Raw genomic sequence first — 19,957 nt, forward strand, 5'->3', positions numbered from 1 at the left:
CCGCCTTTAAATTTTTCTCCATTGTTTGAACCCGCGTGTCTTCGCTCTCTCACCGTGCCACAGGGGCCACCCTCGGGCGTCGAAGAGGGAGCTGTTGAGGTTGTCATGGTAACAGTAGTTGGTGTAGTGGTCCTCGGTGATGATGTGCTGCAGGTGGGGGTCCTGCCAGTGCAGGTCGCAGGCCTCGATCGCCCGCGTGAACACGGTCCGGTGAGGCCGAGTCAGGGAATCTGCGAAACACATCAATAAATCCATAAAACGTTCTTAAGATAATTAAAAAAGATGCACATTCTTACTGCAGAACCTGCCTTAGAAACATCACGTTTTAAAGTCTTCCTCAGTGTTGAAGTAATGCAGTTACAGTAACCTGTACATCCATAGGTACACTGGAAACAGGATGTGCTAACAGCTAATTCGGCATATTAATCTGCCAAAATATAGACAAATATATGCTAAAACACGGAGCACTCTTTGACTGAGTTATGACTGTGGGCTGGCGGCAACACAAGCAAACGTAAACACACAGACATAATATACACAATCTAAAATTCAGTGTATCTTAACACTTTCAGATGATATCATTATCTGTTGTGTCTTGAATAAACATCTATAAAACTGCTTGGGAGAAATAAAAAAGATACTCCATCTAATTACAAAACTTGCCTTAAAATCATCACGTTTTAAAGTTTTCCTCAGTGTCAAAGTATTCCAGTGATAGTTGTCTGTATATCAGTGTGTACACAACAAACAGGAAGTGCTAAAAGCTAATTCGGCATACGTTTAATGATGCTAATCTGCAAAATGTAAACAAATAAACATTAGAAACACAGTGCTAAGGTTGTAACCTACAGCTTAACTCTGACTCCAACAACATTATACTTCCTGTTTACGGCCCCAAAATTATGTTTATATTAATTCTGAAAATGATAAATTAAAATAGCAAATAATAATGATGAAGACAAGAGTGACATATCACTGTAATTTATGTGTCTGATTCAGAATGACACCCTCGCTGCAGCCGGATTACAGAACGTGGACAACACAACACTGCAGCTGCAGTAATAACAGCACCCGTCTTCTCATTCGAAACGGTTTTATTAGAGCCTGATAGAAACGTTCGTGTGTCTGTATTTTCTCTGATTTAGTGGAAAAAAGCTGCAGGACCTCAACTGTGTTATTAGGCTCATTCTATTAGCCGCACTAAAAAGGTAATAAGGCTTGCAGGCGCAGAGATTGAAGGAAGGAGAGTTGATTAAAAGAGAGGGGGGAGGGTGGAGAAAGAAGACTTAACAGGAGGAGGAGGAGGAGGAGAGAAGAAAGAGAAACCTCCTGATGAGAAAAGATGTGAAGTGGAGGAGGATTCGGGGAGTTTAAAGACAGCGAGGTGACGTCTCTTCCTCATCGAGGGGGTGTCATCTCACCTGGGTTGCCAGGAGGGCCGTGGGGCAGAGCGTTGGTCAGATTGGTCAGCTCGCTGCCATGGTTACCGTCCTCCAAGGGGCAGACGTCCACGCCGTTCCACCTGCGAAGCTGTCGAAGCCAGAAACCCTTCTGCTCGGGCTTGTAGTGGGGGTTCAGCACGATGCACATCCACAGGGCTCCTGCAGAGACACAACACTCACACCGTCATCCTGCAGCAGCAAAACAATACTTAATGTGAAGAATACTTTGATCTTTGTGGCAAAAATACTTAATTTAGCTCCTTAAATTGGTGCAAAGTGGAGCTGAAAGTGCTACTAAAGATTTTCAGTTTTGTTTAATCGTTAATTTCTTTCTTTCAAAACACCAACCAGACGTCCAAAACCCAAACACCTGCAAACTCAGTTTATGTGTTACGATTCTCAAAATCCACGATACAACTTAATTCTAACATTTTTGTTGGACTGCCACATCTGGGTTTGTAAAGATCAGGTTAGAGTTGGAGATCGAAATCATTTTATATCATATCAAGGTTGTTTTCTCATGATAACAGATTAATCCTTCTGAAGACAGCGAGCTCTGTTGTCCCGGGATAATGAGATAAATAATAATTCATAATAAATAATCGTCAAGAGCAAAAACAAAAGGTTGTTCATTAGATCAGCAGCGGCACGTCAGCATACACAGATGGCATCTTGACAAGTGTAGCAACTGATCTGTGGTGTCAGATCAATGAGTGCTGTTATTGATCGACGCTTCAAGCTTCCTCATTTATATAAAATAGATTGTTAGCTTTCACCATTCAAACACCTATCGGTAGTTTCTCCTCCATCAGAGACGCGTCGTTTCTTCTGCTTTGTCTTCACAATAAATGAACGACTTAATCATTTTCGGCTGCTCGTCCTTCTCAGCGGTCATAATGTAAATACACCTATATCACGTCAGAAGGTTACAGATTAATTCATAAGAGCGGACTGATTTGAGAGCTTCAGCTTTTTTCAGAGTATCATGAAGTCATTTTTCTTCAGAAAACTAATAAAATTTGATCTTTTCTCAAAGGAAAACGGAGGATGTAGCATGTTTGACCCGCGGCCTCTCAGGGCTTCCGTAGATTTTCAATTAAAATTCAAAATCATACAGAGAACCAGGCATCAGTTATTAGCAGCTTATTAAAAAAGACTAAAGGAGTCTGATGATTTATTGTGGACATATTTCTTATCTTGACTTGAATCTTTACTTTTTTTAATTCTAGCTGTTTGTTTTTTTTCTGTTTTTTATTGGAGCGTTGAGCCATTTGTTTATTTTTCTGTGTTGTTAAAAAATGTCTGAATCTACCTTCAGGTGCAGATAAAACAGCGTGCACCTGAAACAGAACTGCTGCTGAAATGGAAAACCAGACACCAGGAAGAGAACTGGGGATATTTTCTCATTTGAACCCAGACGATGTTCTCAGTGATGCAAAACAGTTTTAAGAATAAAGACAGATTCTGATTCGATACGGCAGCAGATTGCAGGTGATTGGCTGCAAATAACAGAGATGTTTTTATGATTAATTAATTTTCTTTGTCTATGAAAAAGCAATTAATGATCAAGATGACATCTTCAAGTGTCTTATTTTGAAAAACCCAGTTTACAGTGTTTTTAAACAAAGAAAAGCAGCAAACAGAAGATAAAAAAAATGTGTTGATATGATGTGCAGATTAATTTCCTGACGATCGACTCCCTGACTCGTCCTCGCAGCTCTTTAAAGAACTGACGGTTGAAAAACACAAAGACTGTCGGTGCAAACTAAATAAAATAACAGACGACAACATGAAACAGGAGAAGAAAAGAAAGGAAGTGAAGTGAGGAGGAAAAGGGAGGAGAGGTGAGTGAAGAGAAGGGAAGGGGGAGGTGGGAGGCTGGAAGGATTGGGGGGGGAGGGGACGGGAGGAGAGAGGCTTTATCCTCGTCTCTTTGTTAGGGCTGCTTCAAGGACAACAGCGAGGAGGGAAAACACAGCGCCGAGCAGAGTGATGTCAGACCAGAGTGACGAAACACGGAGCAAGAAGCTTCACGGCGGGCGAAGACAAACAAACAGACGAGGAAGAGGAAGAAGAGGAGGAAGAGGAAGAGGAAGGTGGAGGAGAGAGCTGTAACCTGCTGCTGTTGTTTACACGGCGCGTCTCGCTGTGATTTACAGTCAAACTTATTTTTATGGGATTTTGTTCACAAGACAATAAATTAAAGTCATTTAGCTGGACACGTTTCTTTCGGCCCGGTTCTGCATCTCCACCACAAACTGAGCTTCCTGCTTGAAGATGTGTCTTTAACCAACCGAGCAGCTGAGCAACTATGGACCAAACTGTCACGATCCCCCAAAATGGCTCCACTAATTCAGTTACAAGCACGTGTCATTTCCTGTAAAGCTCTTCACAATAAAAGCCCCCCATTATGTGGTCATTTAAAAGCTTTTATTATGAAGAAGAAGTCCGGGAAATGTTTCATCAGCAGAAAAACGCACAGCAAATAAAGTAAAATCTCATCTAGTTTTGTGTGTCGGTGGTCAGTGAACGTGTGTGTGTGTGTGTGTGTGTGTGTGTGTGTGTGTGTGTGTGTACCCAGCTCGTCCCACAGCTGCCTGTACTTGTCCGTCATGGTCGTCCCCTGCTGCCTCCACAGCGCCAGTCTGGGGTCGCCCATGAACTGCTCTGTGATCAGCGTCAACATGCGAGCTCCGTTGGAATCCCTCATCTTCAGCATCTCTCTCACCTGCACAGACCGGAAAGGGAGGGGAGAGAGGGGGATTGTGGGTAAATGTTGCCGTGCAGCGTCCGCAGCACCACGTGATTTTTTGCGTTGTTGTTACCTTGCTGAACAGTAAGTTGAGCTGCTTCCCCGAGCCGTGGTACCCGCCCTGGGAGAGAAAGAGCTTGACCTGTTCCTGAACCTGCTCCTCGTCCAGATGCCAGCAGTTCTCATCGTCCACGCTGGCGCCCGCCGTCGGGTCCGGAGCGCCTGCAGCAAACAAAGGAAACCAGTCAGCAGGTCATTACAAGAGCCTCGTTAAACCGTGTGATTGAATAAGTTTACTGCGTGAGTGGAGGAGGAAGTATGCAGATCCGTTACGTGAAAGTAATTTATCTTTAACAATAAAACACAGATTTCTATAAAAGATAAACAACAAAGGAAAATGGGATACAAGAGCTGGACCCTGATATTCATCTTTTCAGATAGTTTGTGATTGATTGATTTGTTGAATTCTTAAAAACAAGCGAAAGACACGTTACAGAGCCACCGATATATTATAATAACAATAATAATCAGGAGAACCGAGGGGAACACTGGAGTAAGGTACCTTAATAAAAGCACAGACTGACCCTTAAATAAACATGAATATGAATTTTGACTGCATCAGCACATAGTTCACCTTTTGCATTAAAGCATTACTGCAGCGCTGGTTAAACACTGATCAATACATAAACTGCAAAATCAGCAACACCAACCGGTCGACACGAGTGAAGGAACATCGCAGACTTTAAACACACGAGTCACAGAGAAGAATAAACTCTGTATCATCAGGAGGAGGAGAGGAGCAGTTTATATCATCAGGAGGAGGAGAGGAGGACTTTATATCATCAGGAGGAGGAGAGGAGGACTTTATATCCTCAGGAGGAGGAGAGGAGGACTTTACATCATCAGGAGGAGGAGAGGAGGACTTTATATCCTCAGGAGGAGGAGAGGAGGACTTTATATCCTCAGGAGGAGGAGAGGAGGACTTTATATCATCAGGAGGAGGAGAGGAGGACTTTATATCCTCAGGAGGAGGAGAGGAGGACTTTATATCATCAGGAGGAGGAGAGGAGGACTTTATATCCTCAGGAGGAGGAGAGGAGGACTTTATATCATCAGGAGGGAGGAGAGGAGGACTTAACATCATCAGGAGGGAGGAGAGGATGAACTGTGCCTGTAATACTCTTTTCAGGAACATGTCTAATCGCTTCATTTCACAAATTTCTGCAATGTGTTTGAGGCAAACTTGGCCTGATATGCGCTGTGTGTGTGTGTGTGTGTGTGTGTGTGTGTGTGTGTGTGTGTGTGTGTGTCTAAACAGCTTGTTTTTCCTGAGTCGTCTCTCAGGACTGCAGCCTCCAGCTGGACCTGCACTGGTGCGAAATGAGGAAATCTAACTCAGGTACCTGCACCTGCCTTCTGTAGGCGTGTGTGTGTGTGTGTGTGTGTATGTGTGTGTGTGTGCGTGTGTGCGTGTGCGTGTGTGTGTGTGTGTGTGTGTGTGTGTGTGTGTGTGTGTGTGTGTGTGTGTGTGTCTCAGCCCGTCCGTCAGATGACATCACAGATGAAAACCCCTCCGCTCACCGTGAACCTGGTTGATCTCGGAGTTCTGCGACAGTATTTCGTCGGCCAGCTTCTGCGCGGTGGGCAGCACCTCGGTGTGATGCACGGTGATCAGGTACTGGACGAACTTCTGCAGCTGATCTCTGTTCATCTGGAAGAGAGTCTCTGAGATGGGCAGGCGCAGTTTGACCTGCTCGGGCTTCCGTACTCTGTACAGCGAGAGCGCCACGACGTGGGCGCAGTAGAAGATGTCCTTGTTGCCGCAGCTGCACGTCACCGCTGTGATCTTGCAGCGGTCGAAGCTGACGCTCACGTTGCAGACGAGCTCGGGCTCCGAGGCCGTGGCAGGTTCTCTGACTGTGCCGCTGAGGTGAAACCCTGCAGAGAGACAGACGACATGATTATTATATGTTCACGTTCGACGTGGGCAACAACATCAGCACCAAAATTCTCTTTTAGCTCTGTTTTGGTCTCAACCACCTCGTCTCAGCCGCGTCACTAAAAATGGCCGACTGCTGATGAGAGCGAATCGAACCTCGAACACTGAGACGAAAACTGCAGAGTTGGGTGATAATTCTCTGCAGGATCCTGTAGGATCTTAAAATGTTAGTCACTGTGTATTTTTAGCGATAAACCAACAGTATATCATGGGCCTGAACCACAAAGCTGTTGTAAATTAGTCACTGAATCAGTGAATCTGAAGTAGCATATAAAGAGCAAGTTCCCATCAGGAGGACGAGGACGGACGATCGGGTCAAGAAGTAATGTAGGTGATTTGAACCCAAACCACAATGTTTTCCTAAACCTAACCAAACTGCAAGTGAAGGGCAGAAGTCATGTTGTGTTGGGAGTCACTGACGATCTGTTGTTCTTTTTTTAAAATCCTGGAGATGATGAGACATTTGCTGGACAGGTCAGGACGGCTGCAGCTCCACAGAACGTCGTCATCGTGCTGTGATTTGGATATTTTGCAATTTTGATCATATTTCGGTGGAAGAAAGCAAAAGAAAGACGCAGACAGAGAAAGACGGACGAGTTAAAGGACGGGGGAGGTGAGCGCAGAGGCCCTGATACTCTCATTTCCTTTTAATTTCCCTTCCACAACAGTTCCAGTGCTTACCTTACCCTGAACACCTCCACCCTCTGATGGGATCACTCCACACCGGCAGAGAGACCTGCTATTGTGCAGCGACCCCGTGACCAAACTCTCAACCTGAACCCTATAGATCTGCGTGTGTTTGAGGAGGGCAAACATTGACCGAGACGCAGATTGCAACATGGATGTGACCTCAAAGTTTCATTCTTGAACTTGCTCTGTGGCCTCTGACGGCCAAACAAACGGACGTTTCCTGATTTACAGAGGAGGAGACAAACCAGACATGCTGACGCCGACAGAAACTCGTGACTAATATTGATCCGAGAACTCAGCAGCTGCATGTGGGAGCGACAGAAAGTTTAAATACCGCGTCCGACCAGATGAGACAGAGAGGAGGGACGCGTGTTGGTAAAAGATGACTCAGCAGAAAAACTTTTTATGACTAAACTCTCTCTGTAATGACGAGAAGACGGCCGACTGACAGATACGGACGCGTTCAGAGAGTTTGTCATCTGTGTTTGTGCACTCGGCTCTGAACTGTTCCACTGCAGGACACTCACACTCGTTACTTTAACGACCACAAGGAGATTTAACTGGTTATGAAACAGTTTGAATGTCATACTGGTGCCTCGAAATGAGCCTCCGCAGAAAAAAAACATCTAGAATATCGTCAAGTCCAATATAGTTATTCTAGTAATTATTAACGCCTGTCTCCAGATCAGATTTTATGACTTACCTCGGTCGGGTAAGTCATAAATTTAAAATGTATGTCAGAGTCTCGCAGCCTGAGAAAGTAAAATAAATCCCTGAGACGAGGTTTACTTTGTTTCAACATGATGACATTACAGTTATTAATGACAGAGGCTTCAAGTCACCGTCATGCATCCTGTAAACACAAAAATAACGTTTCCATCGCACCGCTAACAAAGTGGCACCGCTAATTCAGTCACAAACATGTTCCATGACCTTTGACTTCATCGCAATAAAAGTTAATTTCATTTAAAAACTGTTGCTGTGAAGCAGTGAGCGTTGTGTTGTCACCAGCTGTAACTGAACAGGGAGCATGTAATAAGACACACACACTTCTGCAGAAACAACTACGACAGATATGCAATTTTTAGGGCCAATATCAGAGAGTGAAATACTCCGATAAGTTTGTGTCGGCTGATGTACACACAGTTGTATTCGCAGTGATCAACAGATGATAAACAGATATTTTACAGCTTCACGATGAACTTTATTTTCTCTACATCGGTGCACTGGAACTGTAAACTTCACTGAGAAGCATCTTTTTCTGCACCGTGTTACAGAAAACACACCGACACTGTCAAAGGTCAGCAGCTGCTCACATCACAGAATATATGAATGTGTAAAAAACGTTTCTTCGGTTCACAGCTGGAAGATCTGGTTTCCTCTTCGCGTCGAATGTTCTCATACATGTGTGACACCACACAGCTGACACCTATCAGCCTCTGCAGGGCGGAATAAACGCTGCACACAGAGAAGGTGTTTGTCCGAAAGTGTGGTGGAGAAAAAACAAAACACAACGAGACGACGTGAGAACGAAACCTGCTGCACGGAGACAGAACGACCTGCCTGTTCTCAGAGCTGCTGTTCCTGCTGAGCTGACACACAAACACACTGGATCGCACTCACCACCACGTCCACATCCTGTGTTTTAAACACACACACACACACACACACACAGACCCAGTTTTGTTGTGTGGTGCTCTCGTTACGCAGCCCTGCCCCAGTCACGCCTGGCCCACAGCTGAACTACTGACGTAACAGAACGAGAGAGAGTGACTCGAGGAGGAGGAGGAGGAGGAGGAGGACGCTGTGCTGCTGGAAAAATCGGTATGCCCTCAGCTGAGTGTGTGTGAGTGTGTGTGTGTGAGTGTGTGTGAGTGTGAGTGTGTGCACATGCAGGAGGAGTGTATGCTTGGCGGCGAGCCAAAGCCCTGAGCTCAGCATTTTGTAATGCACTTCCTCTGTGTGTGTCTGCGCTTCACAGCTTGCATAATACAGCGCTGTGCACTGCGTAGCAACCAAACTTAACTCCTTCACTCCCGGCGTGGCACAATATTTGGCCTTTCAGGTGAGTTGAATTCAACCTGTGTGTCAGTTTACGTGGGAATCAACTCAGTGTTTCTATTTGAACCTTGAAATCTTTATTTCATCTCATCCACAGATCACATCATCAGATGCGTCTGAAAAAAAAAAGATATTTAGGGTATTTTACAACAACAGCTGGAACATCCAGGAAAAAACTGCATCATCAAAGAAAGATAATTAATTATTAACAGTACTAACATTTATAGCAATACAATAGAATACTGGTATTTTGGGCTGCAAGTTACGTCCTGCTAGGACAATGATGCAAACAATAGTTTCAGTACGTGCATCAACATGAAAAGTGAACTGACAACTCCTTAATTTTGCTTCTACTGAAAGTCAAAAAGTATCGCAAGTGTACTATACTATGAAAACAACAGCTTGACTTCGTCCTGGTAGTTAAACAAAAATTAGTCGCCAGAAATAAACCAACGAAGCAGCAATAAAAAATATAGAAATTAGTTACAGAGTTGTCAAACTCTGTCCAGAGTGAACCCTCTTCACCAACTAATTAATAGAGGATCTCTGAAAAAGTAAACTAAGGTGCATCTTCACTGTTGTTGGAGTTTCCTCCAGAATATATTGGCTTTCTTGTCAAGAATAAGCTTGATGTGACTTTGGAGCTGGGTTCAGAGCTGGACTGGAGCTCAGCTTAGCACTATAGCTGTAATCAGGGGTAAACAGCTAGGCTAACAGGAAGTCAACACATCAGGCGAGGAAACAGTCCTGGACGGGGCGACAGCCATCTTTGCACAGATTAAACAGACAAAATATAATGTGCTCATTAGTGCTGTAGAAGAGCTAGTATATAGATGTTGTTAGCTTTTGACAGAGGCAAGCTAGCAGCTTCCCCCAGTTTCCAGTCTGTGTGCAAAACTAAGCTAAGCTAAGCTAAGCTAAGATAAATGACCATGCAGACATGTGAGTAACACCAATCTTTCATTAGTCGCTCATGGACCTGGATTACTGTTAAAAAAAAAACTATTATAAGACAATTGGCATTGTAGCTATTGTAGCTAACAGCTGTATAAATAACCTAAATAAATAATCTTCAGTAGGAGAACGACAATATTTAAGATATCAGACATCAGACTTGCAAAGATGAACTGAACACGCCCGCCTGGAAACCGAGGTTGAACACTTAACTCCCAATTAAGCCCGAGGAAGTCGACTTAAGCCGTCTCTGTAGGATTCAGAGAGGAGGATGTCTCAGTGCAGAGGAGGAAAAACACAGGAGGAGGGAGTTTTTCTACGGCTGAAAACAAGTCGAGGACGCTGAAGCCTGTGAAAGAGCAGCAGGTCAACTCCTCCATGCCAGAGGCTGCACACTGAAGCCGAGGCTGCAGGAGGTCATTCTGAGCTGTGGACGAAGACTGAGCTGCATACAAAGGACGACCAGCCACACACACACACACACACACACACACACACACACACACACACACACACCTTTGTGTGTGTGTGTTTGTTTCTGGTGACAATGGGGAACCTAATCTCTCACCCGTGGAGATGCAGGGGCGCCTCTGGGGCCGTAGGAAGGAGAAGTAAACAACCAATCAATACTTGCGGAGCGCTGATTACCATCTGCCCTTAATGACCGGTTTAAGATCAGCTTACCACAATACTTACACAAGCTAACAGGTAGAGGCTAACGCTAACCGACTGGCAAAGCTATCATCAAAAGAGACAGGAATCAGGCTGAACTGCTTTCTGAGCATTGATCGGATCGTCCATTGCCATGGGAACTGATACCAGTTACATAACAACTGAAGTAAAAAGAGGACAGCCGGGTAGCAAACTGACGGCTCGCTAACTGTTAGCAACCAGCTGCAGGCGGCTGGTTGAGTTTTATAAGAGAAACACGTTTAAAGAGTTTTTCAAGCCTTTCTAAAAGCTAAAAAACTCAAAAGAATGACTCAGATATTTTGTTTATCTTCTCTAACGTAAGCTGCAAACGTTAGCATGCCCAGCTAACTTGCTCACAACCTAAACCAGCCACGTGACCATTCGTTAATAGTTAGCAACCAACCGCAGGCCTCTGAAGCTTTGGAAGAAAACTACGCTGTATGAAAAGTTTGACCGGTGCCTTCCAAAACTAAACGGGATGACTCACATAGTGGGTTTATCTTCACTCACGTAATCTGCAAACATTAGCATGCCCAGCTAACTGGCTTACTACCTAAGCTGCTAGCTAAGACCATTCCCCAGTCTGTGTGTGAATGGATTGGATTATTAGGCTATATCTAAATTACTACCTCACCGAGCTTCACCTCCGAGGCCTCCCAGAGTCAGCTAGCTGGCTACAGCTGCGAGAGTTGTTTGTTGTTGTCCATAACTGTAAATATAAGTTATAAATAGTGTTCATTACTTTCATTACTGTGAGCTCTGAGTGATAAATCTGCCACTGTTATCTTTGTAAACTGAGGGGGACGGGGCTTAGTGAGAGGTCACCTGGGTTCAAGAGCCACAAGCTAACATGGTAATGAGGTGAAGGAAAGCGGGGTTCGTGTGTGTGTGTGTGTGTGTGTGTGTGTGTGTGTGTGTGTGTGTGTGTGTGTGTGTGGTAAGGAGCTGGAGGGACGCACCTCCACACACACAAGCTCAAAATGAGGTCAATGAGGATTTGAGTTAACTGGGTCGTCTGCGTTCCTCTTAATCGCCAACAGCTTCTTACACCATGAACGTACTAATCAATGCTCTCTGTGCCCACACACACACACACACACACACACACACACACACACACACACACACACACACACACACACACACACACACACACACACACACACACACTTCTGACCATAAATACACCTGTCACCGTTTATTTTTCAAAATAAGTCATCCAGTCATCTGCACTCGACTCTCCTGTGAAGGACGGTTTCCTCCTCGACCAGCTGGAGGTAAATTCCTCCAACCTGTCAGAGAAACGACGAGGCTGCCGTAACATCTCGTGACACACGCGGCCTCATCATCGAGAGAAAGTCCAGACAACCTCTTCAAGATCGTCTTTTTAAGCGGGATCGACTTAAAGACCTTCATCACGTCAGCCGATTCTCAGCCAACCGGCTGACACACAAACCCCTTTTAGATAGAGAGGGTGGCACATGTGCAGCCAGGTAAAGCCTGCAGTGTGCCGCCTTGTCTTTCTTAAAGGGAGGTGTAATATTCCTTCTTTTCCTGAAACATGTGACGTGACGTGCAGGAAGTTGGGCATGAACAGTGAAGCAGGTTGAATTTGTCTTCAAAATAAGAGCTTTACATTTGCACCCCATTGGAGTTTAGAACTGGGTTCTTAGCGGGGGGCTTTTAATTTGAAAGCAGCGACCGTTAGCTTGCTGCTACAACAACAAGCGGACCGTGAAGACAGCTACAGAGACCGAGGAGACGCTGCAGCTCCTGGATCTCAGCAGATGAAGTGATGGACTGACTGCTGTGGTCAGAAGTTTCCTGGTGATTGTGTGGGTCGCACAACAGTGCAGGTCATCGACACCTCCGCCCATCTCCCGCAATTGCCGGCACATCAACGGTTCAGATTTACATAGAAATGGAGGAGGAAATAAGTGTACTCTCCAAGGCGTCATATTGGCGGACCAAAACAGACCCCCAACATACCGTCTTCTGTCTAAATCTGCGGACGTAGCTGCAAAAATGACGGCCAGATTGGCTGCCCAGTATAAAAACAGCTACTGAGAGCTTTTAGCTTCCAGGGGCCCCTGGAGTTCTGGGCCCCCGGGGGAAGTTACCCTCACTGATTCATCCTCGGCTTTAACGGACTGCTGAAATAATCAGATACACAACTCGCTGTGTGGATACATAACAGGCAGAACAGACAGTCGATCCAACACGGGGACTAGATGAAGCGGTGGAGGAAGGACTCAGGTCTTATACTTGATCCAAGTGGAGCTCATTATCTGATTATTACTTTTTTGACTTTCAAGACTTCTGTGATCCCTGACTGCTGCAGGTCCGATCATACATGTGCCGGGTCGATCACGTGTTGATGACGCAGCGACTCTTAGTTCAAATTGTGCTCTAATTTTAGAAGAACGGAGGAAACAAGCAGTTCACATTCAGCCCCCCGACAGCTGCAGCGCCTCCGTGGAGGATCACGGTCAGACACGAACAATCCCACCAACGTTCTTGACGTCAGTGGATCTTTGCTAAGACAAATAACGGCCATCAGAGGCTTCGCAACAAGCTCCTGGAGGGACAGAAGAGGATTTTCCCTCCCCCTCCCCATGTCTCTCTCCATTTAAAAGCATTTGTTTGAGTGCTGTCTGTTCCCGATGTGCTCACTGAGAGTCATTTGTTTAGCCTCTGAGGACCATCAGCAGGCCGGCCAGAGCTTCTCCTCTCCAAATGCATTTGTTCCCACTCCTGAGATCCAGCTCGGCCTCCACAGAGAGCTGCGCCGCTGCTGCTAATGAGCGCAGGAATCCCATGCAGACGGAAATACAATCAAATAAAAGCTTTTAGTGTTTGCTTACATGTTGACCTGATCGTAGTTTTTTAAATGTTGTTTTCCAAGATGTGAGCAGTGTTTCGCCACTGATGTCGATGTTCTCTGAGTCCGTTTGTCATTTTGAGTTGATGGAACAGTGACATAACAGTTCTAAAGTATACAGTGATTTACAAAAATGTTCCTCTCTCATCTGCATTGCGTATGAAGCAGGAAGAAGTTAGCTTAGCTTAGCATAAAGACTGGAAACGGGGGGAAACAGCTAGCCTGGCTGTGTGACAATATCTTGTTTGTTTAATCTGTACAAAGTTTTTTCAGGGGTGTTGTGCTGGACTGTTTCTTGGACTCCAGCCGGGCCACCTGTTTCCCCCTGCTTCCAGTCTTTATGCTAAGCTAACCTAAGCTAAGCTAACTATCTCCTGGCTCCAGCTTCACCTTTAATGAATTAACATGACAACAGAATCAATATTCTAATCCAAGTCTTGGCAAGGACGGTTGACCAATTCTTAAACACACAATGTGTCACTTCTGCCTGAGTCGGGTTCAGATCCAGAACTTCTGGAGGAGTAAACGCCTGGAGTCTCATCAGATTCTGTTCTGATCCGGAGCCGGTTACCGACGGGAGGAGAGCTCAGAGATTACTTATTTATCTTCACTCCTGCTGATCAGTCAGACTGCAGCAGTGAGCAGTTTCTGTTCTGTGATGTCGACTGCTGACTGGAGCTGGAGGGGAAATGGACTTTACTTCACAAACGTAATGTTACAGAGAGCAGACAGAGAACCAGAACCAGAACCAGAGTCTCTGCTGAGTGCTGACTTCACTCAGAGTTGACCTGAATTCAGGGAAGACACAAAACCTCTGTACGCAGCGTTACGCGCTAGTTTAGGGACGGGGTGGTGTTTTAGTTTTATTCACGTTTTGTTTCCTTCCTCGCTTTCTGACTCCGGCTTAGAAGTTATAGCGACGGACAATCAAATGGAAAGCATTGTTACTTTCTTTGGTTCCAAATTTGTTGGAAACATTTGGGATAATAATAATAATAATAATAATAATAATAATAATAATAATAATAATAATAATAATAATAATAATGGTGTAATTAAGATCAAATTGTTTTTTGACATTTCAGAAATCTCACATATTCTCTCTTTGAACTGCTATGAGATAACGATCAGTTCAAGCTGTGCTGAGGTGTTTTTGGTAACATTCACAGCAGCTGAATAAAAAAAAAAGAAAAGAAAAGTAAACTCAATCCTTTAAATTATTTACATCGCATCTTTGATCACATCAGCTACAATACTGACAGAAATAACCAGAAAGTTAGAGGGAAACAGCTCGATGTGGGAACAGGCAGCACACCAGTGAAGCAGGCCAACGAGGAGCCGATGGGAGTTAACTGAGAGGAACCTGAACGCAACTCCAGCTGTTTCTGAATTCTGTTTTCCCTTTAATGTCACCACTTCCCTCCACTGGATCAGCGCTCACCGTCTCCTGAGGGTTACAGTCTCGGTTCTGCCGCGGTCTCACGGCGCCAACGAAACTGCGATCTGGATTTTACTCTGTTAAGTTTCGGTTGGTTGACTCATCTCTTCTCAGATGTCAGAGCTGCCATGGATGCACAAATAATACATCTCTGCTCTGTTTGAGCTGAGCGTTAAGACTCAACAATAAACCGTCTCTGTGGTGCGTTCAGGAACAGCTGGGACAAAATCCTACCGATTCTGCCTTCAACTTTAATGACGTGAGTTTCAGTTAGTTCAAAATAAAAGCTTCTCTTTATGAGCACCAGCGTGACCTCTGACCTCTCGACTGACATCAGTTGCCGACATCACCACTGTTCGTGTAAAATCGTATACGTCACTTTCTTTCAAATTCTAGGAACGTTTGCATCCTTAACAGCATCAGTGACGCAAATCCACATGCACGCACGACCGTTCTGATTGGACCGACCCCCTTTCCAGTAAAGTCTATGTCCGTGTCGTCACATTCGCTCGCTGTATTTGCATACAAGCATAGAAGTCATAAAGTGAGAAACCAAAACCGTGACTCAGAAACAGCTCGCTGAATAATTACGATCTGTGTTCTCAGAAAAGAATTCAAAAGGACCTGAAGTGTGAGACCCACATTAAGTTATCGTGAATCATTTTAATTTCTCGTTAGCGTGAACTCTATTTGCAGTTTTCAGGAGTTTGATTGTGTGTGCAGGGTGTTGATAACTTCTTTTTTAAATTAATTTGGGATCTGCAGGTTTAGATAAGGCCAGAGGAGCTGCAGCTGCAACTCTGTTTTACTGTGAAGCTCCAGAAATGTTTTGTTGATTACGAAACTTCCCCTGAAATTTCCATCAGCCTGGAGGGGAGGAGATGATGACTGGAGCTCCACGTTTGCGTGAACTGCTCCTTTAAGAGAACACAGCCCAGCCAGCCAGCAGCTCCAGATATGTTTAAAGACACGTTCGCCAACAATCACGCCGTGTGTGTGCATGTGTGTGCTGAACAACGGGCCAGACAACATCATCCGGGCTGGTCTTTGTCTGCAGCCGGCTGAGAGGGAGCAGCCGTTAAACTGTCGGCGTGATGTCATAACGGCGTGTCTGTAGGAGGAAGGAATACTTTCCTACAGCGTCACGGAGGAGGACGAGGAGGAGGAGGACGAGGAGGAGGAGGAGGAGGGGCACCTCGCTGTCAAAACAGGATGCAGGTCACAGCATATCACAGCAGAGCATCAGCGCTACACGCCCTCCGCCTGCTTTCTGTTTGGGTTAAACAGACCATTCGGCTTGCTCAACATCTTTGGGGAAAGAGGCGCTCTGTGTAAACAAGCAGGTGTGACGGGACCGGAGGATGAACTACAACACACTCCTGGTCCAGCCCTCCTCCTCCTCCTCCTCCTCCTCCTCATCAGTCTGCTCTGTACAGCGTTTCTCTGCTGTTGTCGGTCTGTTTCTGCAGCCAACCAGCTCCTCTCCTCGCTGCATCTCATTGACCAGCTGGAGCTGCCGTCCTGTTCAGCTGCGATGTGATTCATCATGTCCGATCCAAACACACAGAACAAAATGATGGCCGTGATTACACCAACAGGCGGCACCAGAATACGAGATGATCACGTGTGTGTAATGAAGTCCGTTAAAACGCGTTGTTTTATAGTGAAGAAGATTTCTTAGTTCGGCACAAAAAGGGGGAATGAATAAGAAAAAAGCCAAATATCTAAAGTTTCACTGCTCTTATCAAAGGACAAATCTGAGGGTTTGTGATGATGGTAAATGTGAGAGGAAAGAAGAAAGAATACAAATGTACGATACATAAATTATTTGTTTTCTCAGACTTTTCACTAATCTTTGTGCAAAATGTTCTCAGATATTACAAACCGACCAACAAATCAGACAAACAACAAAACGACCAACCAAACGAAACAACGAACCTCTCCTGGGTGGAAGTGATTAGTAATAAGTATGAAAAAATAACTCTTACAAACAGTAATATGATCACTGAGCGGTCTGAGACAGACAGATTGCTTTTGGATCGGTAACAGCAAACAGACTTATTTCTTATTATCTCGACAGCACGACTGATAACATCAAACCTGATCGATGCCGCGTCTTTAACAGTTTGGGCCTTTAAATTCTGGGTGTCGATAAACATCCACAACAACACAAACTAGTTGAAACTGTCTCCACCTCCAGCAGCTCCAACACTAAAATGCATCATCACATCGTGTCATATTTACTAGCGTACCAGTTCATGTTGCGTTTGTGTTTCTAACTCGACATTCTCGCACATTTCCGTCTGATCGTCCTCCTCCAACCGTCGCTGCTCTCGCCTCGCCGCCCCTCCCTGCGGCTCGCTGCATTACAGCCCAGTCGACACGCTCTTCAAGTGCATCCCGTTTCCATCACACGTACCGACATTACTCATCTTCAACAGATGAAAACAATGACTCAACTTGTAGGCGCATGCCAGGCATACCGCGTTAGTGCGGAAACACACTATATGGGGTTTGCAGGGCTTGTGGTAGCTTGCGTCATCCCCGAGGTGTATGTGTGTGTGTGTGTGTGTGTGTGTGTGTGTGTGTGTGTGTGTGTGTGTGTGTGTGTGTGTGTGTGAGAGCTGGAGGGTTACTATACTGGTTTTTGCTGTTTTAGGCAGGTTTATGCGTGATTATAACAAACCATGCTGATTATTTGCTCCGCTTCATGTTTAAAAAGGTCAGTCTGGTCGTCATGGAAGAAAACTGCTCAGCTTGGCTCGGAGTCTGAGAAAGTAACCCCCGGAGGACATCACCGGGGTCGGACTGGAGACGTCAAGTATTGATGGAAAATTGCGTTATCAGCTCGGGGTAAAGAGTTTAAAAAACACAGACAGGGAGGTGTAGAAGTGAGGGCGATCAGTTCAGGTACCTCTGGTCCCACTCAGACAATGTTACATGAAACTTTCTGGGATGATTCATCAGGTCAAACATCAGAAGTTGATGGATGATGGCGTCGACCATCAGTTCAACACCATTATATGGCCTATAAAACATCACAGGATCTCTCCACAACCCGAAGACATTCAGTTTACGATCAAATCCTCACGACTGAGAAGCTGGAAGACGACGGCTGTGATATTTAAAGAGCCTGAATCCATTAGTAATAATGGCGTAAACACTTCGTCAGAAATAGGCTCTGATTGGTTTCGCTGGTAAAGTCATAAACACTTGTTTCGTGTGTGGCAATAAACAGATTGCCTGAACATGTTCAGGCAGCAGAATGGTTTCAGGATGTGTCTGAAAACCCGGTTTGCTGGTCTAAAAAGCAACACGCTGTACCTGTTGGACTTTCAAGGCCATCGCCCAGAAACACATCAGTGAGTCAGGCCGCTGGAGGTTGGAGAAAGGCCCGCAGCTACAGCTGAACCAGGAGAACGAGATCATTTGCTTGTTGTTACAGATAGAGACGTCAGTCAGCGCAAAGGTGGAGCGTGCAAAGAGAACGCAGAGTAATCAGCTGAAGCCAGGCAGGAGATCCCCCACGTGAAGGGCAGGAAGTGAATGGTTTCAGGTCCCGTGACAACAAGTGGGGAGGGGAGGGGGGTTTACAACGGATTCACATTATGTGACACACAGTCTGGTCTCCTGGTACATTTGGCTAAACAAACTCTTCAACGAGATACTGAAAGCAGGAGGCGGGAGGGCGACCTGACCTGACACACGCAGGACGGACGTGTTTAAAGTCAACTTTGTTTTGGCACATTTTCTTGAATAAAGAAACATGAAAACAATAAAATGAAACGTGTTTTCAGAGTCTAAACTTCAGACCTCTGCTGCGGTGTTTCCCACGGTTCAAATAAAGTGACAACTGAAGGTTTTCCCCCTTTTTAACAAGCACAAACACACACACTGTTTATACACTATTATCACTTTACAACATCTGTCCTTCTACATCCTTAAAGCTCCCATAAAACTACAGAGTTACTGCGATGGCCTGTTGGACGACAGGGAATACAGTACTGCACTGCTAACCATGCTAACAAGCTAACGGGAGCTACATTAGCAGCAGGTACCGGTTACTGGAAACAAATCACCTCAGCACTGTAAGTTAGCTAGCTAGTTAGCCTAGCTTGCTACAACAAGTTATTACTTGTTTGTACTATTTTGAATTAGGCAGCTCTAATAAAATGTGTGTTGTTTGCTCTGCATTATAGAAAAGAGGAGAGCTGGTTAGCATTAGCTGCCTCGCTCTCATAGGTCCAGTCACAGCGATCTCATGCTAATACGTTTGTAATTTACTTGGAAACTGGAAGCTAACGGCTCCCCTGAGCCTTACGAAGAGAGTTTAAAGTGAGTTTCAACTCATTGTTAGCCACAATTGAACTGCTGCACTGGCACAGCGTTGTTTTCATGGAGCTTTTAGCAGCTAAAGTTTCAGATATATTCCCTTCAGTGAGCAGAGAGTGAACACTGGAACTTAACTTTCATCAGGAGGAAACAAAAACAACTCTGGATGAGGGATCATGTTGCTCTGTAGCTGCTGGATGTGTAAATCAGTAACTGCTTGCTAACACCTCCATATAATAGTAGTCATTCGCTATAAAAAAAAGCAGCTTTTGCAGGCTTGAATTTGTTTTTCAGTTCATTTCCGTTCGACTTCAAACACTGTGATGCTTCTGTAGTCTGAGGAGAGCCGAGCAGAGCAGAGCAGGACCATCAGTCTTCATTAAACTTCCTCTGGCTGTGAGCGGAGGTAACAGCCTCTGATGGATGACACCTTTAAGTTCCCATTAAAAGGTAAGCATTGCTCATAAGCAGCTTCTGATTTACAGTCAGGCTGGGAGCGCCGAGACAAAAGCTCGGGCTTCTCATCCAGCCTGCACCTCTCGACACAGACCCTCAGGAAACGCTATTATTTTCATCTCCAGCCTTTTATTCATGAGATTCAAAAAGATCAAGAATGGGCAGTTCGGCTGGGCTGACCTCAGAAATCCTGAGCGGTGCTAATATGTATGAAAGGCTCGAAGCGATTCACCTGTTATTAACTAAAGTGGTCTGTTTG

The 19,957-nt window shown here is 45.1% G+C and overlaps 1 protein-coding gene across 3 annotated transcripts in view; it reads right to left on the bottom strand.

Moving 5' to 3' along the window:
• The window catches only part of zswim6 (zinc finger, SWIM-type containing 6), a 39,490-nt gene that overhangs the window by 10,241 nt on the left and 9,292 nt on the right, over positions 1–19,957 (bottom strand). Inside the window, exons 1-6 of one of the 3 annotated variants that reach the window (XM_037117197.1) lie at positions 10,595–10,695; positions 5,776–6,132; positions 4,268–4,416; positions 4,020–4,170; positions 1,422–1,601; positions 54–230 (exon numbers count right to left, since the gene is read on the bottom strand). In XM_037117197.1, coding sequence (XP_036973092.1) covers positions 54–230; positions 1,422–1,601; positions 4,020–4,170; positions 4,268–4,416; positions 5,776–5,905 — 787 coding nt within the window. In that variant the 5' untranslated portion in view covers positions 5,906–6,132; positions 10,595–10,695. The other 2 variants (XM_037117196.1, XM_037117195.1) reach the window with 2 other exon arrangements.

This window comes from Acanthopagrus latus, chromosome 12 (assembly GCF_904848185.1).
Source record: "Acanthopagrus latus isolate v.2019 chromosome 12, fAcaLat1.1, whole genome shotgun sequence".
Lineage (NCBI taxonomy): Eukaryota > Metazoa > Chordata > Actinopteri > Spariformes > Sparidae > Acanthopagrus > Acanthopagrus latus.